The 25,647-nt window shown below is 38.4% G+C and overlaps 3 protein-coding genes across 6 annotated transcripts in view; all 3 read left to right on the forward strand.

Annotated features, from left to right (window-relative positions):
* Positions 1-21,699, forward strand: LOC125256269. 4 transcript variants are annotated; one of them, XM_048172119.1, is made up of 9 exons: positions 1-126; positions 12,638-12,782; positions 12,934-13,099; positions 13,256-13,490; positions 13,599-13,742; positions 13,831-13,993; positions 14,186-19,278; positions 19,847-19,893; positions 19,984-21,699. In XM_048172119.1, exons 2-9 carry the CDS (start codon positions 12,662-12,664, stop codon positions 20,639-20,641), a joined length of 6,627 nt encoding a protein of 2,208 aa, XP_048028076.1. In that variant the 5' UTR covers positions 1-126; positions 12,638-12,661; the 3' UTR covers positions 20,642-21,699. The 4 variants fall into 4 exon arrangements, with proteins under 4 accessions (XP_048028076.1, XP_048028066.1, XP_048028086.1 ...); XM_048172109.1 differs by lacking the exon at positions 1-126 and adding an exon at positions 11,417-11,569; XM_048172129.1 differs by lacking the exon at positions 1-126 and adding an exon at positions 11,926-12,221.
* Positions 3,105-6,646, forward strand: purg (purine-rich element binding protein G). The gene has a single exon (XM_048172161.1). The coding sequence runs from the start codon at positions 3,440-3,442 to the stop codon at positions 4,412-4,414; it is 975 nt and encodes a 324-aa protein (XP_048028118.1). The 5' UTR covers positions 3,105-3,439; the 3' UTR covers positions 4,415-6,646.
* Positions 21,428-25,647, forward strand: part of ppp2cb (protein phosphatase 2, catalytic subunit, beta isozyme) — an 11,470-nt gene continuing 7,250 nt past the window's right edge. The window contains exon 1 of the mRNA XM_048172174.1: positions 21,428-21,839. Coding sequence (XP_048028131.1) covers positions 21,738-21,839 — 102 coding nt within the window. The 5' untranslated portion in view covers positions 21,428-21,737. The remainder of the gene's footprint in view (positions 21,840-25,647) is intronic.

Below are 25,647 nucleotides of genomic sequence, written 5' to 3' on the forward strand. Positions count from 1 at the left end.
CACATGTCCAAAATTGACAGAGGAGGGCAGCGTTCTGGGACGCAGAACAGAAAACATAAAACAAGAAAATGAAAAACAGTGTCGTAAAACGAGGACATCGATACTCAAGTGGGTAACAAGAATTTGGTAAGCGCTTTTATCATTGTACGTTACGTCTTTGATCTCATACACCGATTGGTCTGTGTAGCGCCGCTTCAAGTCTTTTATGAATAGTCCGTTGAATCATGGTTTCACTTGGTTCGTTCAAAATGAACAAGTTAGGGTGATGCAACAGTTCTGCTTTGTCTACTATAAATTTATAGTTTCATTGGCAAAACTGAACAAAACAGACAATATTTTGTCTAAAATAACACAATATAAACTTACTGAACTGTTGTATAAAATCAGTATTGCATTTTGCAGGTTGCGCTCGTTATATTTTGGACAAAAACAGCACTCGTGTAATATTGCACTCAGTTACTCTTGTGATATTGCTTAACTCAGGGGTGTCAAACATGCGGCCCCCAAAGGTGTCCAATCTGACCCGGGGGATGATTTTTAACTATAATAATAATAATAAAAAAATAGAGATGCACTAGTTCACTAGCCATAAATCCAAACGTTTTTTAGTTTTATTTTGGTCAATCTTTATTCCGGGCTTGCAAACAAACTGCATTGTAATAATTTCCCAAAATTTCATTTGTGTGAAAATATTTACGAAGTCTGTAAACAGGACGTTAACACAGGTACGCGCTGAATACGGACACAAAGAGGAGAACAGACGCCCCAGCAGAGAAAATACTCTATCATGTACAAGCTCACTGTTGCGAAAAATAGGAAGAATAATATAAATATTGAATTGGGGTTGATATGAATGTATCTCTGAAGGGAACTGTCTTCAGAAAAGTTTTGATGGCTTTTCCTCTTATCTCCGTATAAAGTAGTAGGCTAGTCTATTTATAAACGCAGCTTTGTGTATAGCGGTAACCATAGAAACGCTATATCGCTGCTGTTCCATAAGCGCCACCTACTGTCAGAGAGTGAATTTGTATTTTCATTCGTCTGCTGATTTTGTTTTGTGCAATTGTCTTATGTCGCATAATGAAGTCAGACCATGCTGTTTTTGCGTTTAATCTTGAAATTATACAGTAATTTCAATTAAAAATAACTGCTCATGCTCATCTACATAACATTTTTGTTGGGATTGTGATAAAAATGCAGTGTGTGCCTCTAATATCAAAGAGCTACACATATTTTTTGAACAAACAATAATTAAATTTTCTTAAAAAAAAAGAAAAAAAGTCTGCAACCAGTATCAGAATCGGCCAATTTGCTTCTAAAAATTTGGAATTGGCCATGAAAAATCAAAATAGGTGCATCACTAATAAAAAATATTAAATAAAGCATTATTTTGTAGAAACAAGAATAGAAACTGTAGAAACAAATGCAGTTTTAAAGAGCAATGTACTAGTTTTCTATATGTTTAATATTAATGCAACTATCAGCACACTAAGGTTTTTTTAAAAAAAAGTTAATTCGGTCCGCACATGGTCAATTTTTTTCTAATCCGGCCCTCACTCTAAAATGAGTTTGACACCCCTGGCTTAACTCATGATAAATATCTGTATTAACATACGTTGCATTAATCAAAATGTTCATTAACTAAAGCACTGCGTGATACTATTTCAATGTGATTTCCGTCATTTTGACAGATAATAAATTGTGTTTACCTGTAAAAACAAACCTGGAAAGAGACATGAGGATTTAAAGAAGAAAACGAGAGATTCTTCATTCATTCCAGTGAATTATTAATGGGATATTGTAAATTAATTCGGAAGAACACACCACATATGTGTAGGATATGTTGTCCTTTTTCATACTATTACAGCGGAATGCAAAGGAGGGGAGGGGTGGGGGGTGGGGTGGGGGGGGTAATCATGAGAAAAAGAATGCAGTGACTGAAAAGAGCTCTTGACATAGATATTCTTGTTATAACATGTCACGTGAAAATACCAAGCGTTACGTTAATCCTCATGATGTCTGAAAATAAAACATGAAGCAAAATTGACAGCTCATTCAGTCAAACTGACAGATAGGATTTAGTTTTAGGGCAACCTTGTGATTTGAAATTATACATTTCAGTCTTTTTGAATGGAAGTTCCCCAAACCGGAAGTGCCGCCCATAATTCAAAACGCAGCAGGCTTTTCAGGAATAAGGTGGATAATGTCAGATGACCTACATAGGTTTGGGGCGGGGCAAGTGTGTTAAATGCATTAAAAATTTTAACTATTTTTATTTTTTAATGAATTAATTTTAATTTAATTAAATAATCTAATTAACTCGTTAAATATACAGCCCTATTTTTAATGTAAAAATGCAGGAAGTTTTAGGGGATAGAGGATAGAGTGGGAAGAAAAAGTATGTGAATCCTTTGGAATTAGTTGGTTTTCTGCATTAATTGATCATATCATCAATTGCTCAATGTCATATTCATCATGTTTCTATTTTTGCACTCTTGATATTTTAGAGTGTCACCCCTTCATTGCTGTTTAACATCGTGGATGATTTGTAGATTACACAAAAATCTCTTTATTTTCGTATTTTTGCATTCATTTACAATGGTGGTCATTTTTGACCGGTAACAACACAAGTCTGAACAACTTTTTTATGACCATTTAGCTTTTCGAATCCACGATTTTTTACTTTTTTTTTTTTTTTGGTGGTTACATAGCGACTGCCATAAAAGTAAAAGTTTCATAGCATTCCGATGAAGAAGCGATTTTTAAATCTTCTTTTTTTCTGTTTAAAATGACCAAATAACACCAGAGGGGTAATGTTATAATTTCTATGTATGCCATAATTAGGAATTAGTATGCCATATTTTCGACTCTTTATGTCATGATTTACAAAAGCATGATTTATTGTATGTGGCGGAAATGAGCTTCCATTGAAAAGCGACATGTGGTGGTATACTGTAGAACTATAATGTACGATAGTAGTATAACACTATTGGTGTACTACTACATATTTTGCCGTGTGCGCAGTGGAGTGCGTGTTGTAGTACGCAGAAGCGGTATGTGAGTTAAGTTGAGCTGCGCTCTGAAGCGCGCGCGTGCGCGCCCCTGTGTGTGGTAGAGGGAGGGGGAGTGGGTCATTGGGTTCATTCGCACTACAGCAGCGGCGCCCTCCATAGAGATCCGCTTGTCTCTCTCACTCCAGCTGGCAGGAATATGTGTCAGATGGATGGTGAGGCGAAAAACAAGAGCTTTTAAAATATGGTGCAAACGGTACGTGCCTCCGCGCTTCGCTTGACCTTTCATCAGGACAAAGGAAGTCGATGAGCCGTTTTAAGCGGAGCCGCTGCTGCTGCCATTTTCAGGTCAGTCGAGGAGACTCGCCGGAGCTCGAGTTGTCGATAAGCGGAATAATACAGAGCGGAGAGATGATGAAGCGCCGTGAATGATTATGGCCGATAGTCACCGGAGGGGCACGGACAGAGGCAGAGGCAGGATGACATCAGGATACTCGCAGCAGTACGCGAGCAGCAAAGCGTCAGACATACAGGAGCTCGCATCCAAGCGCGTGGACATCCAGAAGAAGCGCTTCTACCTGGACGTGAAGCAGAGCACCCGCGGCCGCTTCCTGAAGATCGCCGAGGTGTGGATCGGCCGAGGCAGACACGACAACATTCGCAAGAGCAAACTCACCCTGTCCATGTCCATGGCGCCCGACTTGCGCTACTGCCTGGGCGACTTCATCGATTACTACGCGCACATAGGGCTCCGAGGATGCCAGGCGCCGGACCGCCGACCGGAGGAGCAGAGCAACGGCCAGGGCCGCGCGCTGGAACCCCGCCGGAGAGCAGCGGACCAAGCGGCGTCTCCCAGCGGCTCCGCCGCATCAGAGGAGCAGACGCACCGGGTGCTGAAGAGCGAGTTCATCGAGCGGGACAACAGAAAGTACTACCTGGACCTGAAGGAGAACCAGCGCGGCCGGTTCCTGCGCATCAGGCAGACCGTCACCCGAGGACACGGCGGCATGGGTTACTACGGGCAGGGCATCGAGCAGACCATCGTGCTGCCCGCGCAAGGGCTCATCGAGTTCCGAGACGCTCTGTCTCAGCTCATCGACGACTACGGCGACGACGAACCCGAGCGGGCCTGCGCGCGGAACCACGACGAGTCGCCCGAACTGCCCGAGGCGGCGTCGTTCCGCGTCGACAACAAGCGCTTTTACTTCGATGTGGGCTCGAACAGGTTCGGCGTGTTTCTGAAGATCAGCGAGGTCCGGCAGCCCTACAGGAACACCATCACCGTCCCGCTGAAAGCCTGGGCGCGCTTTGGGGAGAACTTCATGAGGTACGAGGAGGAGATGCGACATATCTTCAGCTGTCATAAAGAGAAGAGGACAGACACTGAGGAGCACGAGGATTGACGCAGACTACTGTTTCTCATCTTTCTCTTGTTAGTTGTACCTCTAGCGGACCGTCCGGCCCCTTCTGTTCATGGCCATTATTGTAGTTGATATGAATCTAGGCAGAGTCCAAACGGCTTGTCCCTGTGCAGAGAGGCTCTGCTGGGGTTGCAGTGTGTGTGTGGGACCGGACAGGTGCAGTATTTCAGTGAGTGTATGTGTGTGTAAGAGAGAGAGAGCGTGCTTATGAGAGCATTAGGACTTGGTCTCTTGCATCCAATGCTTCTTCCCAGGCTTTACATGTATGAGGCTGCTGTGCAATTTCTCAGAGCTGGGAATCAAATAATCAAGATCTTATCAAGCGCTTATGTCAGAGATACACTGCACACGTTCGTTCTGAACGATCGAGTGCTGGAGTATTTTGATGGTCCAAAGTGAGGGTCCCCCCCCCCCCCCCGTTTTGAAGCTTGAAGTCTGACTTCATCTCAATGATCAAAAGAATGGCTACACTTTGCCAATGCACAAAAACATTACGTTCCCCATCTGAAATCAGAAACCAAAAAGTGCATTTACTATTTCCATTATTTGGATGAATTATTTACACACTAGCCTAATGAAAAATATCCAATTTAATGAGGTGCTTAAACTATAGAGCATCAAATTTGACATTGTGTGGCTTTAGCATAAATGATGAACGCACACACCAAGATTAGGTTTATTTAAAAGCGTTTAAACATGGCTTTAAATAATGGATTTTTTCCATCTCTCTGACAAGACAAATGCTGAATCACTCTTGATTGGTGTGCAATATATTATTTTCATCAGTCCCTGTCAGTGGGATTAAACGAGAACTGTGCAAAAGCAAAGCGAACATGAATGGGCTGTTAAATTATGTTCGTTTTAAATAGCAGAATGTAATATAGCTTGGTTTGGATGGTTATGTGAGGTGTTGCATTATGGATTTCCACAGATCTAAAAACAAACAAACAAAAAAAAAAAGGTTAAATGCGTTTGACATGATGTCATTCTGATCAAAACAAGCTGTGGTTAAAACAACATATTATCATACATATTTCCTACTGCATAACTAATAACTAACAATCATTCCTTTTTTAAATGGCGTAGGATAAAATAAACAAATTACAAGCAAATAGCTGCATCCCCAGATGTCTTTCATGCCCAATTCATTGGATTGTGGTAAATGATTTTGCAGATTTTGGCATACAGTTTTAAAATCTACACTGAAATTGGGCATACTATGCACAGTATGTATTCTGCATACTGAATTTCTATTGAATATAATACAAGCAGTAGTGTACTATTATGAAAAACACAAAAAGCATATGTTATCTATAGTTGCCTTTACCAAACCTTTTTTTCTGGGCTTGTAGCATTTAGAGGCATGACATTCGTGCATCTAGGCAGTTGTTTTCTCGTTGAAGCACAACTAAAGGAATTTTTGCATTGGTTTTAGGAGTTGGCTTCTGTTTATTTGTACTGTAATTACTGTCCAGCTGACAGGAAAAGCAATTCGTTTCGGCACTTCTATTGATACGTTTTGAGTTCTCAGCTATCAACAGATGTTACCTAATACCTTTTCTTCTCTTTTCGTAAGTATGTGTGTGTGTGTGTGTGTGTGTGAGAGAGAGAGAGAGAGAGAGAGAGAGAGAATATTTATCTTGTATCAGAATATGACTGAATTATGGGTACGTTCTATGGGTTAGTGTTAAAGTGTTAGTTCACCCAAAAATGAAAATTCTGTCATTAATTACTGACCCTCATGTCGTTCCACACCCGTAGACCTTCGTTCATCTTCGGAACACAAATTAAGACATTTCTGATGATATCTGAGAGCTTTCTGACTCCTCAATAGACAGCAATTTAACCACCGCTTTTAAGTTCCAGAAAGGTACTAAAGACATTGTTAAAATAGCCGACGCTTAAGATAATACTCCTATGCTTTTTACGTCCAGCGCTTCCAGGTTCTACGTCAGAATGCTGGCTCAGTAATGAGCATGTGAGCAGCACGACGTATGCGTGTGATGCTGACGCAGGAGCCAGCCAATAATGACTCGGCGTTCTGACGTAGAACCTGGAAGCACTGGACATAAACAGCGTATGAGAATGATAGGGCTGGGTAAAAAATATCGATTTCTCAATTTTAATTGATTCTCATTTTTATGAACCAATATCGATTCTTAAATCCCAAGAATCAATTAGTCTAGTCTGTTTTCAGTTGATGAATGAGCAGAATATGTAGTGCCTCCCATCCAATAAATTGCAATAATCTTTGTGCTTTGCTACTTTTGATATGAAGCAAAGTCTCAGATTTCAAATGACGTTTATCTTATTATGAGATTCAAAAAATAAATACCGTTTTGGCGACTTTTTAATGTGGCGTGATAGATCGCTTTAGCGCCTCAGTTAAAGAGAAGCGTCAGCACGGAGCGCATGTGAACGTCCTCTCCTCCGCTTTAATACCAGTTACAGCTCGAAATAAACACGACTAAACATCTGAAGGTATGTTAAAATACACAGTACAACCTACCGAAATTCGTATCATGTCTCGTGTAATCGCTCAATCAGTGTTTCAACCTCGGAAAGACGTCAATAAAACAGCTTGTAAACAATGTCACGTAACGTCACATTTACCTCAGAAAAACATATTCAGTGACCATAAACTCATTAGTCAGCTAGAAAAGTGAACTCTAGAAAGAAACATAATGATAAGTATAGCACCGATACATATTAATTATAATTTTTAATGTTCTTCAATATTTAATGCATGTTTGAATAAATCAGTTATGACAGCCGCGATTTAAATATTTATATTTCAAAAAAACGAATTGGAATAGAAATATGATTATGTAATTCTAAACTTTATTTATGATAAAAACATCATTGAGTGTAATTTAAGTGTTTGCATATACATAAGTTAATTTAACCTTCAGTATTATTATAGTAGTACTAAATGACTCCCATGTGTAGTTTACAGCATTAAGCCGGGGACACACCTAACGATTCGCTGAAACATTCTAAGACTGAACTAAACACACATACCGATTTATATACTCACACATGGAATTTAAACACCGTCTGCAATCGCCGACTGAACGCAACTGGCTTTGACTGGACGCATTTGAGCGCGATCAGTCATAAGTATCAATTTACATTCACAATCAGCCTTACAATCGTTAAGTGTGTGTGCGGCTTTAGTTGAGAGATTTTTTTCCTCTAGAAAATTTGCCATGTACTGTAACTGAAATACTACATCCAAAATAATCGATATCGAATTGAATCGAAATTGTAATCGAATCGAAAGCATGTGAATAGTAATCGAAACGAATCGTGAAAATTGTGTCAATACCCAGCCGTAGATATTGACACAGAAGAGAAGATATTGTTGGATAAAGTCGTTATTTTTGTTTCACTTTTGTGCACAAAAAGTATTCTTGTTGCTTTATAAAATAAAGTTTGAACCACTGTAGTCGCGTTGGCTGTTTTAACGATGTCTTTAGTACCTTTCTAGACCTTGAAAGTGGAGGTTAAGTTGCTGTCAGAAAGCTCTTGGATATCATTAAAAATGTCCTAATTTGTGTTCCGAAGATGAACAAAGGTCTTACGACATGAGGGTGAGTGATTAACGACAGAATTTTCATTCTTGGGTGAACTAACCCTTTAAGATGCTGATCTATAACAGACACCTCCTACAGGAAGCACTTTATTTAAACAGCACTTTGAGCTGCTTCACCACTGCAAAGAGGACCTTCGTATGTGCCCCATGTGAGAAGAGTGACAATCGTGCTCCCAAATGAACACCTCAGCCTTTCAGAAGTGCATTCATCTGTTTGCTCTTTGCACTTCTTGGTTTATTTCGATCACATTTGGTTGCGATGTGTCTGATAAGCGTATCACTGACACCAAGTATTCAGTCTGTGATTGTATTGTTCTCATTGTCTGGTTCGTTTCCTTTGACTGTCTGCACACATATTTCTTACAATAAGGGCTGCTATAGGAGGCAGAATATACTAGTGTGGGTCATAATGCCTAGTATTCAGATTACCTATATTTAGAAGGTAGGAATGATGAGGCAGTTGCTATCTCCCCCTTTTTTTCTTCCAAGGGCATCAAAATATTCATAAAGTTACCCTTGAATGGCAGCAGCAGGTTATTTCCTCTTACTTATGAAGCAGTATAAAAGCTGGCGCGAAATGGATGAACCGTGTGCACTTTAAAAATCTGAGTACAGGTTTGTTCCCAACAAAGAAAACGAGTAGAAGTATGCTTGTTATACGTGTATGTGCAATGCATGACCAGAAGAGAGCAGTGTTCGTATGATGTTTTTCTTGCTTTATGTATAGGTAGTGTATAATTATTACTAGTGTACACAGTTTTATCACCCAGATAAAATGGCTGATTTCATTTTAAAAAGCAATTATTGGGAAGACTGCTGTCTATTTTTCGGTAGTGTTAGAGGAAACAGCTATGTCAATTTATAAGGCCATCTCAAAATGCTATTGTATTGCAGCTATATCCAAGTTACTCTAAACACTTGAATTCATGAAATTGGACTGTTATGCATAACATGTACTGAAGTCAACCCATAGGCCTTAAAATCATTACACTGTGGTTGTAATGATTGAATTTAGGGTTACAAATTGTTGCTCCAACGTAGTTTGCCTTCATCTCTAAAACATAACATTTTGTACGCATGATGTAAGAAAACAAAAGAAACGGGAAAAAAAAAAAGTATTTCGAATGCGATAACATGATCTCGCAAATAAAATGAACAATAACCCAGAGTCAAAAAGTAAAATATTCTTTCTGGAAATATCAGAGCAGAGATGCATAAACTTCTGTATTTGTTCTTGGTAGTTTTGTGGGTAATGTGATGTTCTAAAAAAAGAAAACAGAGTGGTTGTTCACAAGCTTTCTTGAGTTGTTCCTTTTTTATCTTTGTGTTGACCATCTGCAGTTGGAATTAAGACGTGTCAGTGTTTGGTAAATGATTTTAAAAGATGGCAAAATTTTTAAAAGATGTTTTTGTGTACCTTTAGATAATGTAATGTAGTGTGTCCTCCTGTAGAGCCTTTTAATATTATACGAATCAAAAACAAGAAAGAAATGGTTCTGTCTAGTAGCACTTTCTTTAATGTGAGTACTGTATTAGTTTCTGTTTAACATGTATGGTACAGTATGAATATTCCTGATTTGCCTTGTAATGTTTTTAAAAGGTTGAAATATGTAGGATACATATATGGAGAAATATGAAGCTTAAAATTGACGTTTGTGCATGCCAACAGTAGGGTCCTGACAAACTTCACACATATATATATATATGAAAAAATGGTGCTATATGAGAACTTATAAAGGTGCTGTTCTGGACCCTAGCTGCATGCATGCTGAATGACAATGGAAACAGTAGAGCAACCCCGAGGCCAGACGCCGTCGTCAATCTCATGATGCCCATTCTCAACGCAAACAGTTTTGCGTAACTGTAAATCATGCATACATCCAGGCGCTCGTGACCGTGAGCCTGCGTTCCAGTCGTGTGTTGGTGGCTCCCTGCCTGCACACTAGTCTGCTGTTGTTTTCCAGTTACGGTTGACATAGGAAAGGTGTGCTTACTCCTGTTTAAGCTGCAAAAATATGTCAGACATGCAACCAGGGAGCAGCCAATCTAGCATGACTGATACTCCTATGTTACAGTGAATAACAGCGCATTATAAATATGTGGGTGTGATAACTGGAATCGGTTGAGCTCTAGCCATCTTCTGGTGGATATCCACACCAAAGTACATGCTGAAATGTGTGATGCTTATTTACAGTTGCCCAATATTTGTGTGTAAAAGTTCCACAGACAATCTAATAAAGTACAACTTTTTTATGTTTAAAATGTGTCCTTTGATCAACTCTTTAGATATCATTGGCTAACAGGATGATATTTTATTGACTGTTGTAAGCATATGCTGGCAAAACGGGGATGTTATCTTTTTTCCCATTAAAGTGACTTCGTAACCTTTTTTTTTTTTTTGTAGTCTTTAGTTTGTACATAAGTGTTTTGGTGTAGCATACTTTTTTTTTTTTTAATTAGTGTCTCTGAACAGTCACAAGGATAAATGTGTACAAACAGTAAAGGATACAGATCATCTGACTGTCTTGTAGTTTTACGCAAACTATTTTGCATTGTTTGGCTAGTGTGTTCCGCATATAGCTACTGAATCTTAACTCTAGTGATCTTCTACTCGTGTCAGGAAGAAATATCCCTCTGACTCAGGGTCATTTGAGCTTAAGCTCTGAGCCATGGTTTCTGATAGCTGCCTGATAGTGCTGGCCTTTTCTTTCAGAAGTACTGGTTATTTAGTCACATAATTGCAGCAAGGAATTGTTTTCATCTCTTTTCATCTGCATTCATAGGATGTGTAAGTATTTTAAGAACTTTGTCAGAGATTCGAATCATTCTCAAGAAGAAGAAAAACCCACAAAAAAGGAAGCACACAGAAAACGGCAGCTTCATATGCGGGTGTGATGATGGGCGTAAACGCTGTAAATAGAGGCTTCTCTTTCTGAGAACGATGGTCAGTTGGTGCACAGCTTCAAGTAAAAAAAACATTTCCCCTATTGCATAAACGATCCAAAGTGCATCTGAGAAATGCACATATGTTGGAAATACAAATACTACAAAAAAATATGAAATAACCTTTATATTCAGATTCAAGTGTCTTTAATCAGATCTAAAATCTTTATACATTGTAAAAACAAGGCACAAGAATATATTGGCTAGTCTTTTTCTAATGGCCACTGTTTTCCTTTATAAAGCCCTGCATGTGGTGACCCTTAAACCATATATCAAGAGGAGATTCTCAAATAGTATAATACTAAAATTCAAAAGTATTCTCAAAGTAAAGTGAACCAAATGTTCTCATCTCTTGTGTATGTGGGTGATATTTTCTCGAGGCTCACTAGTGGTTGGACTAAAGAAGAACCCGTGGTGTTAGAGCTAACAGTACTAGGTAATTTCCTGTGCCTTTGCTGTTCAGCGTTTGAGGTCAAGCGATTTCCTTTTTGGTATGTCTCACTTGATGTTCCTCAAACTGAAGTGACAAACTTCGCACAGTTCCTTGCTAAGACATCTTCGATCATGTCATACATGTTCAACTGCCATTTTACATGATGGTAAGTACCTAAATTTTTGATCTTACAAGGCGAAACTAGGATATCTTTCATCAGCGTATTGATACACGTCAGTTTGTTTTCTTGGTTATGGTGTAGACATGAGTTTACTTGGCAATAAAGATTTCACATATATTCATATCTGGGTTTTCACATGCACTGTTATGTGAAAATAACCAACATGTAATTTAATACTACTAACAATACAGCTTTAGCCAAATCAGCTTTCACTAGAACCCACGTGATTGTCATTGCATAACAGCAACGTTCCCTAAACCATTATATTAGTACTGACCACGTCTAAAGGCTGCTTTTACATGTAAAAGCTTACATACCTGTGTCGATGTTTACATTTCATTGGTGTATTTTACCATGCTGTGTGTTGAGTTTTGCTGTGGCAGTGTTATTATTTTCCAAGATGCATTTCTTTTTCTCAATCAAGATTTCTGCAAGCCTTCCTTGTCCTAAATAGCATCGTATTCGTGTGTTTAAAAAGTTATTGTTGAACTAAAACCTCACTGACATTTTATGGTTGGACAGTCACATGTTAAATAGAACAAACAGAGAGTTGACCAGGTTTAATCAAAGTTCATGTTTGTGAGCACTACAACATATAATCTGGACAACAGGGAAGCTCTCGCTGCCATGACGTTTGGTAAGATTTAGTTTTAACTTTAACCATTATTCTACATAAAGACAGTTCTCAGTATTCAGTACTCGGCCTTCGGAACTCTAGCAAATATCTGTGAGTAAATGATTACTGGGTGCTGATAAGTGTGCTTTAGTGCTAGTGGGGCACAGGTGCTTTAGTGCTAGTGGGGCAACATGTACTTTTGTTATATAAATGCACCAATGATCCTGAATCCATATACATTTAGTTACCTATACAAACACCAAAGACGGCAACTGCGTGCTTGTGAAAGAGCAAATCGGCTGTTTAGGTTTCCGTGTTTTATCTGTTAAGAGTGACTGCTTATTATAGTGTTTTAGGAATATCGCAGAGAGTCTTCAGATGAAATCTAAACTGTCTTTTTGAACGTCAGATTAATTAAGGTTTATCGTCTTTTTTAGGGTGAGTATCAGTTGTAAACAAGAATGGAGCAAAGACAGCGTGAGGAGACAGTAGAGGGCTCCAGATCACAACAGTCAACATTAACAGGAACCCTGGCACTGAAGAACTTCACTATACCCAGGAAGAAACGGACCTCTGGAGAAGGTTTTACTAGGTTTTCACAAAATCCACATCAGCAGAAAAATATTTGTGATGGCATGCAAACTGTGTGATGATGTTACTGTCGTAATTCAGTGTTACTGTTAAATTCATCTGCTGTTTTTTAATGAGTGCTGTTTCACTTTTGTTTGGTCAGTCCTACTGGAACATTGTTCAGAGGAGAGCCGCGATTACAATCTCATTCAGACAAAACTGAGAGATTCCAATCTAGACACAAGGAAGGACCGAGCAAACGCATGGGTCTGGAGAGATGTTTGTTTAGTGCACAATGAAGAACTCCTTAAAAAGTTCTCTGAAAAAAGGTAATTACATAAAACTGCAGTGTGCAATAACATCTTCAGTGATTCTGCTTCATACATCTGTTACCTACTGTAGCTGTATATTTAAAAAAGTGAATCCACAATAAATGAATTTTGCTTTCCATTGCTTATCTGTCACCGCTCATTGGCTGACTACAGGGCAGAGATGCGTGCTAAAGGAAGACACGGGAGAGAAATGGAGGAAAGCTTCTGTTTTTTAGTTGCATCAGATCAAATGACAGCCCAGATTTATCAGCATGGTCTGCGGGTTGGCAACACAGTCCAGCATGCCTTGGGAAAGCCATCACATGGTGTATATCTGTTTAAGCATGTTGATGTGGCATTAAAGTCAACTACCAGCATATTAAGTGCAAACAAAATGCTAATTTTCAAGGTTTGTTGAATGTTTCTTGTTCTTGTACCCTATACAGTCTGAACATTTTGGAATGACACTTACTTACGAAATGACAATTGTGAGCATTTTTGTGCTTTGGCATTTCAGGTTCTTTATGGAAAGGTGAAAAAAATTGCTCCAAGCTTGGACTGGAATAAGACGCAGGATCCCACAGTGAGCTTTGACTGTCACATGTGTAAAGATGCAGTGTCCCATCGAGACACTCTTCATCAGCAAGTACTGGGCTCTGCTGTGAGTTGATTAATTTCAGAATAGCAAATTATCCAATCAAATGTACCTACAGATTAGCAGGAGTCTTAATAAAACATTGTTTTTCTAGGTTTTTCTATTTGACTTTAATGAAAATCATGAGCTCAGTGAAAGACCCAGGCAGTGTTTGCCGTATGCTGTAGCTTCATTCGTTCCTGCCAGCAGTGCCATTCTGACTATACCTACAAACTTACCACTCTCTCCTTCAACGCTACCTATTGGCCAAGTGCAGGGTAAGATAAAACAAACCTCTTTTTAACACATCAAATACATGCCTATCATTATCACATCAAGTATATTCGTATTACGCTTTCCATGATACATATGATTTCAAAACAGATTTGTAGAAATGAATGTCTTGTGATCATGCATCTATCTATTTAATTAAAAACATGTTGTTTATTCTACCACTGAAAATGCAATAGATCGTTTTAAGGCCTGTACTGTGGCAGAGAGAAGAAGAAAAGGAAACGCAGCCACCATTACATTCAAACATTTTGGCACACCGGGCTGCTTTGAGACGGATTATACCCCTCAGAATCCAGGAGTAGAAGCTCCATTTCAAAAGACTGATATGCAAAACACTCGGTCACTCAAGCCAAAACAGCACTGGACTCCTGCCAGTGAGGACTCTGTATCTTCAAGCAGTTCAGCACCCGTTATGGATCACACTGCTCTCTCCCAAAGCTTGCTGGGAAAGAAAGCATTCACACATCGAAGAAAAGACAGTAAATGGGACAAAACACCTCAAAGTCCATTGGACAAAATTTCCACCTTAGTGTATTCTTCACGCTTGGTTAGGGATCCGCGTCTGTCTAGACAAGAAGCAAACCAACAAACCAACTGCTCAGAGGGCGAGGCAGCGTACACCGGCTCAGCATGTGATAATAAAAAAAGCCAACTAGCCTGTCAAAACCAACAAGACAATTATGGGTTTGCTGGAAATAAGTGTGATTCAAAAGAGTCATCAAACATGGACAAGAAGGAAGCTCAAAGAGATGAGGGTCCTTGTTCCCTAAAATCCTCAATGAATGATGAAGGTGTGCCTACCCCAGCATTGCCCTCAATGAAGTTATTCAAAATGAAGTTCCAGAAATATGCTGCCTACTTTAGAATGAGTGAGGAAGAGAGACAACAAAAAATCTGGTCACAAGAAAACATGTCACAAGAACAAAAGCAAGAATTAGCTAACCGTATACTTTTCTATGAGGTTTTTTATGAGAAGTATAAAAAGGGATTACTCTTTCAAAAAATCTATGAGACAAATGAGACCTCCAGTCTGTCTCAAAGAAAGCCCAAAGAAAATCATGATTTACAGACAAAAGACAATCCATACAAACAGAATCAGTCCAGTTTGTGCCAAGCACAATGGCATGATGCTGCAAGTTTGTCAAATAACAATGATTTTGTTAACAGGGATAAATGGAGCACAACGCACATTCATGAGAACGAACATCCAGATCATCCAGAACCCAGTGCAGTAATGTTGACAGAAAAGGTACAGGCTCACCTACAGGAGGATGTGGGTCTGATTCAGTCTCCAGATAAACTTTCAGAGCAATCATTGGTGCTGGGTTCACTGAATCTCAACCTCATAGATGAAAAAGATGATACACAAAGTGTTCAGTTTGATCTCAATCACCCGAGTCCTTTAACTTGTCCCTCTAATGAAGCTAAGCTTAATCACAGCACAGGATGTGAGCTCTCCAGAAGTGCAGGAGAGGACATGCAGGAGAATGAATCTACTCCAGGTGTTAACTTGGTTGAAAGGCCCAGCACTGAATCATCCCTTATGTATGCAAACAACGTAATCGTCATGGATATTGCAAGCTGTGTCGAAGTCTCTAGCTGTGGGACATCAGACAATTGTAATCTCAGCCCTGCCATGGCAGAAAAGCAAAAGCAGAATGGGAAAAGTTGTAGTGGTGTTCAAGAGATGGATTCCTTTAGACAGGTAAAATACTGTGAAATACCTCCAGAGCTTGAAATGGAAACAGTACAGCTGGACTACAGCGCTCACAGGGAATTGTACAAAAGACTTCAACTTGATCAACTATTGCCAAGCAAAAATCAAAAGCATGTTTTCTCCTCAAGGGCTTACCTTACACCCAGAGTTATGGGCAGACCCGCAGACACCATTTCCAAGCCAAAAAATGAAAGCAAAGATCACAACAAAGCCAAAACATACCTACACACGAGAATCTCAGAAGATCTCCATCTCAGAGTTACTCTAAAAGCCAACAAAACGTCTGCCCATATAAGAGAAATGCTTTCTCTTTCTGAACGATTTTCAAAAATCAAAGGCCTTCAAAAGAAATTGAGCGGAAGAAACAACAAAGTGATTCAAACCCCAGGGACCCAAATGTGCAGCAGTGAAGGACACAAAGAAACTGCAACCAGTAATGCCGAACTAATACAGCTACTAGCTCAGAGGTTCAGTAAATCTAAAATATATGTGAAAAGCACAAGCTTGAGCAGACCAGGCAGTAAGAAGACATGTCTCAAAAAACAGCGCACAGTTTTATCACTAGGTCACTCTCTAAAGAGACGCAAATATGTCAAGAAGACACGTTTTTGGAAAGCAAAGAAGAATCTTAGCAGAAAAATTGTGTCAGCTAAGAGTGCCCATGAAACAGTAAACAGCAAGGCAACATCAGACTCTTCAAACATTCTGTCACATACATCTGAAAAAGATCAAGACCCAAACTCTATTTTAAGAGTAATGTCTCACACATCTGATGCTGAGGATGACAGACAGTGGTTTCACATTGAGAGTTGTCAGGAAGCTAATGCTTTTAAAGGTATACTCCAAGATCAATGTTCTCCAACCATGGCTGTTATCAGCAAAGATCTGACACCATCCATAGGTTTCAACACTATTCCTGGGACCAAAGAGGAACCAATAAATCATACAGAAGCATGTTCAGAAGATCTCCGTGAAAGTAACTCAGTCTACACTCAGAAGGCATCAAAAGATTTAACTTCACACCTAATCTCAGTAATGGTGGATAAAGAAGTGAAGACAACTAATAACATTCCAAATCAAAACGAAACAACCTTGATGACAAGCACTAGCAAAGATTATGGGAGTGTTACAGAGCGCAAGTGGGAGAACATGTTGCTGAAAGTGACATCAGACACTAGATTAAATCCATTAAGCAATGAGCATTTCACAATGAAAATATCAGTAGATGACGATGTAGATGCTTCTAAGAGCTTGAGTATACATGATTATGAAGCATCAAAAACACACAGTGATGTGACTGCAAGCAACACAAACAACAGTCATACAGCTAACTTCACAGAAGCCAAAGTGATGGATACTATCAATAATACAGCTGAGACAGACACTATCAAATGTCAGCAAAATGCAAGTGTGAAAAGTTCTCTAAATGTACAAGCAAGAGAACGCATGCCAGCAAATATCCCAAATATGAACCACCCATGTGTCAAAATTTTTACCAACACATCTAATGGCAGCAGTGTGTGGAGTACTGATACAAAGGTGTTGGAAGAGGCAACATCAGATTCAAAGCAGTGTGGTCTAGAGGCTTTGAAATGTGCATCAAATAATGTTGTAGATCTTACTGTTGATGATCCAGCTTTGAGTGGCCAATGTGAGATTTCTTCAGAGCACATAAAGAGCAGCAACACCAATTTGCTTGGTTCTACCAAATCATCAAGTACTCACATAATCAAAGACAAATGTGATTTATCAAGGCCAGAGCAAAACAAAAAAGATGATGTGAACTCACCAGAAACCCAGCTTATTTCTAAACTAAGAGATTATCTGACCAAATTTGAGTCCACTGTCAAGAAACAAGAAGCAGTAAATGAAGATCTGAAAGAAAGACCAGTGGTGTGGATAACACTTGACAGCACGGCACATAAACAGCAGTTGTTTGAAAAAGGCCAGTACTGTATGGTGAATCTTCCCTGCCTGATGCCTCCTGGGAGTGACGCAGTTACAAATGGCAATTCCAGTGAATGCACCAAAACCTCTGTTCAAACCAGGAAGGTTCCTCAAAGTGAACATGCTCAAACTGGAACTGACGTTTGCCTGCTAGTGCCTGTTGAATCTAAGAGAGGCAGACGATCTTCTCAAACCAAACGCACCAGAAGATCAAGAAGGAGCAAAGTCACTAGTGTCAGTCCTGACAGTACCAGTGCATTAGACACCGTCAAAGATAACACGAGTCCTCATCCCTTGGTCCAGGTGAACGACCTGAATATTGGTTCTCCAGAAATCTCCGTTAATAACACCTGCAATGCCCAGTTACAGATGCAAAGAAATAACACAACTGGCCAACAAAATCCCTCAGCAAATTTGGATAGTTTATGTGAACAAAAGAGTCAAGAGAATCAGTCTTCGAACACAATCATAGAAATCATTGATGATGGCAATGTGAGCAGTACATTCGCTGGCAATGAATATAGCATCAGTGACATTTCAAACACTCTTAAAATGGCTGACGAAACAACCTCGTTAACCGAACTTGGATCTTTGCAGTCTAAATGCAAAAACATGTTGCAGCACTTTATCTCGAGTTTTGAACGAGATCAGAAAGTGCCATTCAACCAGTCTTTCGTTTCAAGGTGTCTCATCTTAGAACAATATTTGGAACATCCACCTGCACAAGTAGACCTGAAGTATGAAGCTGTGAATTCTTACTTGGAGTTGCAGATGATGATGGAAGCTTGGCAATTTGTTGAAAACAAAATGAATTTCATGAGAGGTAAACCTACTTTTAGGAGTTTGCTTTGGTATGATCCTTCTCTTTACGGAGAACTCTACAAGGGGGAGGTTGGCTTTCAGCAGCAGTCGTCGTTGTTTGCTTCTTTTCAAAAGATCTTGGCACAAGAGGGCTACAGCAAACTGCAGGAATACTACGGTGCAGTGTCCACCTTGCACCAACAGCTCCATGCGGCCCCTCACGCATCTTACTATATGTATCTGAAAAGCAAGCGTGAGCTCCTCGAGGCTGAGGCTGCTCTCAGAAATCCCCACGATATTAAAAGCTTCTTTTTATCTGTACCAATTGCTGCGATGATCAATTTTGGAGACAGTTTGGAAAGACTGGAAAAGGTCCACAAAGTTATAATGACTTTTGTGGAAACACCATCAGATCAGTTGCCAGGGACATTTGATGTTGGAAAAGCAGAGCATCTGTCCATCGCATGCAGATATCTCCAAGAAAAAGCCCTTTTCTTGAAATCATGCAAAGAAGTGATTTGCAAAATATCATGGTTTGGAATCGAGCACCTTCTATATGATGCCTCTAAGGTTCTTGTGTGGAAAGACATGGGTCATGGTGCACCAAGTGAGGTTCTCAAGACATATAAGAATTCAAACCCACAGATTATTTTTGGGGTGACAGAGTCAGGTGTTGCTCTCGTGAACAAAGTGGAACAGCCTCCTCCGTCCATGGATGGAGCAGAGACCAAACAAAAGAGTGATGCTGCATGGAAACGCAAAAGTTTACAGTTGTGGATGTCCTCTCAACCCCGTGTTGCACAGGTAAGATTTTGCTCAGAAATATATATGTGTGTGTATATATATATATATACAATATACAATAAAACCTAACATTTTGATTTCATATATATATATATATATATATATATATATATATATATATATATATATATATATATATATATATATGAAATCAAAATTTTAGGTTTTATTGTGACTCGGGGTTCATGTTATTCCAAAGAAAATAATTGTTTGGCTTTAATAATAATGTAATAACTTTCTCAGAAATGACTTTCCCCTTTCCTCATAATGCTTATAATGCATTATTTTTGCAACCTCTTAATTGGTCTGGCTCCTTACATTAGCTATAACACCCATTTCTTTCAATCCAATCAATTCCCAGTGAATAAAGTCCTTCCATTCTTTTTTTTTTTTTTTTCTCGTTGAATATCTTCTTGAATATGGGTTGCAAATGGCAGTTTACTTTGACTTTTAGGAAGATAAAGAGTTGTTTTTTGGATGATAGAGATATTTAATTACAAATATTTGAAAGAAAAATATATTATTTTAAAAATATAAAATATAATATTTTTATATATATATAATCTAGAGTATAAAGGCTGACAAGGAGGAGGCTTACAACATGGCTAAAAGGAGGTAGGAGATTTTTAAAATGTAATATAAATATTAAATATCTATTTTAATGGCTAATAAATGTGGCTAATAAATGTTTTCCAACATCCTCAGGGCAACTCATCCACCTGTATCACAATATAACATGAATAATAAAGGTGTGAACCCCCTTTACCAAACAACTCCTGCAAGCCATGTTGAGATTCCAAGGCCTTACTACACTCTTCCTCACAGAGTGGATCGGGGCCATTGGGGAATGGTTGGAAGCACCGCTGCAGACTGGAACGTGTCTTCACCTTCCACATCTCATGCACACTCTGAAATAAGTTCTCATCTTCTGTCTAAAAGACGTGTGACTTTATCACACTCTGACGAGAGGAGATCTTTAGCAGACATACAAAGACCTCAATGGCCTTCAGTCTCGGCTCCACAAGCAACTTTACGAGGAGATTCTTGTGTTACACATCCATCGTTTGATAGTGTTAAATATCAACAAACTAACACTGCAGCACATCGTCCTGTGCTCTCACAAGAACAAGTAAACCAGTTCAGTTTAGCCATGACACAACCTTATAATTTACCAAATTGTCCTCTGAATGCAAATTTGGTACATCCTCCTCTCTCAGTTCAGGCTTTGACACATGTCCCCGTGCCCAGCACAATTACAGCTATTCATTACCCTTATTTCCTTCTGAATGGACAAACATACACCACAGGCTCCACTTCAGCCATTCACCCTGATACTAGATATTATCCCAACACCATGGGCTAATGAACTACAAGCTACAAGTGAATCACATAGATAGCCTATGTATTTTTGGAAATTACATCAAAGAACTGGTTTTACATCTTATAACTAAAGTCACTGATACATACATATGCACTTGGTACTTTTAAGCAAATGTACTTTAATGTGACTTTAATGTATATATTATATAACATACATTTTCAGGTAAAACCATCAATTTCTGTATATAACAGTGTTTTGTACAGAGCTTAATTACTTTATTGTGGTATTTATTTGCAATTCAACATTCTACATCAATATAACATTAATAAAGAAATGATTTGATAATTCTACAAATTTAGTAGAAAAACTACTTTTTCAAACAGATATTGTTTGTGACTTCTTACACATCATTAGAAACATGATACTTACATATACAGTACACTGTACTTTTCATGATTCTGGCATAGGTAGGTCCAGCCACACAATTTTGCCAGGTATTTTACATAACTAACAGTATTACTCTGCTGAGTTGTATTACTTTACTGTTTAGAAATGTGTCACTTGAGGGGTAACTTTTTTTTTTTTTATATATATTGCAGAACCATTAAGTAGCCTATTAAATAGGCTACTTATTATATTAGGCACATAGATGCATGTTATGTCTAATAGGTTTCACACTAATTCATTGTAAACATTAAAAATGCACAGTTTGGCCTTCTTTTAACAATAGAAAAGTATGTGTGGTCTTCCTGGCCACAGGGGGCAGCAGAGCGTTCAGTGGCATGCCTTTCTGGTGACGTCATGGGCGGCGATAGCAGCGGCCATTACACAGCGCGTTTATGAGGAAGGTCGGAAGCGCAACGAGTCAACGGAAAATCTATCAACGACAGATCGCGGATACAGTCAAAAGATAGATATCTGTTATCGCCAAGCCTAGATAAAAACACCCGTGACACGGCATTTGGCGTTTAATGAGCTGATATCCGAGTTGAACAGCAGTGTTTGGTGTTTGTGCTTCGCGTCGGCCCAGCGCGTGAGTGTGGCAGTGGTACATTAAACTGGAGTTCAGTGCGCGCGCACTCACTGCTGATTTAATTACCGAAGAATCCGTGAGAATTACCGCAGAATCGCGCCGGTGATGGATGATAAAACGTTCACGAAAGAATTAGACCAATGGGTCGAACAGCTGAACGAGTGCAAACAGCTGACCGAGAACCAAGTGAGAACACTCTGCGAGAAGGTAAAGAAAATCTCGTATTTTATACATTATTAGCTCATATTTGTCATTTAATAAACATCAATGATTCCATTAAATATAACCCTTAGCATTACTGAACGCTCTGTAAGGACATAAAATATATACATCATTATTATATAAAATAATCATCAAGGTTCTTTGAACCATTTTTTTGATGCAATGAATGGGATTTACATACAAACACACACTGATTTGGATATTTGTAGCTTAGGAAAAATACTTTTTGCGTTATTGTATTCTGTATTGTGGCAAAGTAAAAGAAATAAAGTTCGCAGTAGTCCTTCAATAGTTACATTGTTGCATACAGTAAAGCTGATAGAGAACTCCTTAATACTTTTGTAACCTGCATAGAAAGTTTGGAGGAAAAATGTCTACTGATATTCCATAATGACTAAAGCAGATCACTTTCGGCTATTTACAAATTCTCATTGCTCACCAAAATGTGTCGAGGACCTATCGAAATGATGCTCCTGATTTGTATATTCTTGTCTACATTTAATAATTCTAACATGATAAAGTTAACGTTATTATAGCATCATTTGACCGATGTAACAAGGCAGCCAACACACCTCAAAGTGTTCCTGGTAACTTTATTTTCAGAGGTTAATGAATTTGCAACAGGTGAATGTAACAATTTTGACAAGTCAAACATTTCAGTCTGACGTATAATTTATTTAAGCCACAAATACATTGTGTAAATAAGTAGTATACTGAAAAAGTACTTCAAATGTTTACAGGGAACAGCTTAGTTTATATTTAGTTGCCTATATTTATTCATGTCAGTATTTGTTATATAAATTTGTCATTTGCAGTCTATATAACTTGAAATTGACTGCCTGTCTGGTTGAATAGTATCCTCCAGCACTAAAGGTGCTTCTATTTACAGTCACTACCACAGTTGTTTACATGTGACACAGATGTTACCTCACATCTGTCTGATGTAATCACGGACTCCATGGATATCCAAAGATTTACCAAAACATTGCCTAGAAAATGTGTGTAGTTATCTATTTTATATAACCAAATGCTTAAATAATACAAGTTAGTAAAATGTCAATTAAAATAAGGAAATAAAGCAGCTCTGGTGGCTCAAACAGCAGAGAATATCTGATAAAATGTATCAGTGCAGTCAGTGTATGTGTTTCTGGATAAAAAGTAGTAAGGCTTTATCAGGAGTTCTTTTTGGTGTCTAAAAAGATGGTTTTCATTTAGGCACTACAGTATGAGATTTAGTGCTATATTGTGAATTTAGTCATGGTGAAAGAACATTTTTGGGCACAAAACACAGCGAGTAACTATTCTGTAGTGTGGCATAGAAAGCCTTATTGCTTTTATGAAACTGTTACTGCTTATTAAAAATATTGAGGTCACAATTATATTAAAATGTTATTTATAAAGCACATTCATTAGGTACCATTATTCTGCTAGAAGATCTAATCCTGACAAAACAGAAGATTGCCATTTCAAAAAACAACCTTATCCATTATGATTTGACGATATTGCAGTATTGCTTAATCTAGAAACACGAAGACATGTTTTTCATAACTGTCACGACTTGCCATTCTGATGTTTTGAATGTTACCCATACAGCTTTTCAGGAAGAGCTGAGAAATGCTTTTTTTCATTGAGCCAGTGAGTCTTCATATAGTAAAATGTGATGCCTTTTGTTTTGAGTTTGCTGGTTTTGTTTGTACTTTTTAAGAATATGTCAGGCCTTTGTCATCACAGGTATGCACGTGGAGCAAAGATGCAAAAATAGCCCCCTAATTCCTGAGTATTGAGTACACAAGCAGACAGCATGGCTTGATCTGTACTGGTCTAAATCTGCCTATGTATTGCTACACACAATTGTGGACCGTTAAAAGGGGGTAAAAGTAAAGAAAACTCTGTTCCCTACTGTACTAAATAGAAATGGGACCAAAGGTCTCCATGGAAACACACTCATACTGTCTCCATGGTGATGGGGGTTGTTCTCTCAGCAGTTATTGATTTGATTTCACAGTGATACGGAGTGCACAGACATGCATGTCCATCAGATAAGCACTCTGGCGTCTTTTATTCTTGGTATGACTTCATCTTTGCATGTTTAAAAGCTGCTGTTGTCTTGAGGATTTTCAGCATGGTCTAACTTTAGACAATCTTATATAGAAGCCGGCCCATATTAGCAGCCTGTCCATTTATTCTCAATTCAGCATCGGTATTCCAGTAAAGGCAGGCTTTGTTTTGACTGACAATGTTAGAGAGATTTGGGAGCATGCATTAATGATATTAAACTAGATTTTTTACATTTTCTGATGAAAGTTTCAGTGGTGCTCGCCTGGTCACTTAACAAGACTTCAAGGAGACTCAGTTCAATGAGTTAATGTCCATACAATGGGTGTACTGATTGTTCAAGTCACTAGATGAGAGAAATGGTGCCACTTGCTTTATCAAACACCATTAATGAGTGTGAAAATTGTCTAAAGCAATCTTGGTACTTGAGTTGTATGAATAAGGCTGGATGTTTGTAGCTCCTCCTTCAAAAACAACCAGATTGGGCTTTGGAAATGTTCTTGTCTGTTTTTCTGCTCCATGTGCTTGAGGTTAACCCAGGCTAGGCATGCACTGACGCACTGAATGCTTTCACAACACTTATTTTCAGCTGCCAAAAATGTTCTGGCCGAAATGGTTGTGATGTGAAGGGTCGAAATCATTGACCGAAACAATGATGTTGAATTGGCACTTCTCCAGTGGTGCAGTTTGATTTTTCAGCATCTATTTCATGCATACAATGTGGATGAACAACAACAGTTAAATGTGTCAGCTAGGGGTGGCGATATGAGTGTTTATTTCACAATATGAGAAATTTTATTTCACGGTAACAATATATATCATACTATAGGCTAGTTATCTTTTGTTTTTATGAAAAATAAGAACACATAAGCAAATTACAAACAGACAGTAGAATAAATAAATGGACAATAGAACAAATATACAAATTAAATTTAAGCTTTTCGGGTACAGTTGGTTTATTTAACACATAGTCAGTCAGCGCAAGTCCCCATGTTCTATCACTCAGTAACTTTAAGTAGTACTCTAGTACACAATAAATATATTTACATACTGTGATCTAAACCATATAGCAAAATCTCTAATGATAGACACTATTTTGTTGTCACGATATATATCTTCATACCGCCCAGCCTTAGCATCAGCGATACTGATAAAGATTTGTAAATCTCAAGATCAATCTTTTAGTCTGTGCTTTTTTTCTGTTGATGCTAGAATAAAACTTCACCGAACATTTGTAGTGCACCTGCCATCCAATAATCACAAGAAGTTTTGTTACTTTTGATATGAAACAGTCTAAACTTGCCTAATTTTTATCACAGAATTCAAAGAATAAATGTCAGTTTGGTGTGACTGATTGCTGTAGCACCTCATTTCAAGTGGCAGTGCAGATCAAACATGTGAACCAGAAATCACTTCCTCTTTACTACTAGTTATAGCACTTAATAAACATGAATGAACATCAGAAGGAATGTTGAAAGATATAGAACCACTTACTGAAATGTATCTTGTCTCATTTAATCGATCAAGCAGTGTTTCAACCGCCGAAAGGCGTCAATAAAACAGCTTTAGAACAATGTCATGTAACGTTACATTTACCTCAGGAAAGCTATTCGGTGATCATGAACTCAATAGTTAGCTAGAAAAAAAAAAAACTCTAGAGAGCATCATTTTGGTAAATACATGCAGTAAATTATATATTCATTATATTTTTACTTAACTTGTTAGTTGTCTTTCATTA

The sequence above is a fragment of the Megalobrama amblycephala genome, linkage group LG2, assembly GCF_018812025.1.
Source record: "Megalobrama amblycephala isolate DHTTF-2021 linkage group LG2, ASM1881202v1, whole genome shotgun sequence".
Taxonomy (NCBI): Eukaryota; Metazoa; Chordata; class Actinopteri; order Cypriniformes; family Xenocyprididae; genus Megalobrama; species Megalobrama amblycephala.

What these genes read in the sequence shown, in the direction of transcription:
- LOC125256269 (XM_048172119.1), top strand. Translation starts at nt 12,662, where the DNA reads ATGGAGCAAAGACAGCGTGAGGAGACAGTAGAGGGCTCCAGATCACAA. An exon ending in GAAACGGACCTCTGGAGAAG is followed by an intron (nt 12,783 to 12,933) that starts GTTTTACTAGGT and finishes TTGTTTGGTCAG; the next exon opens with TCCTACTGGAACATTGTTCA. An exon ending in AAAAAGTTCTCTGAAAAAAG is followed by an intron (nt 13,100 to 13,255) that starts GTAATTACATAA and finishes GGCTGACTACAG; the next exon opens with GGCAGAGATGCGTGCTAAAG.
- purg (XM_048172161.1), top strand. Translation starts at nt 3,440, where the DNA reads ATGATTATGGCCGATAGTCACCGGAGGGGCACGGACAGAGGCAGAGGC.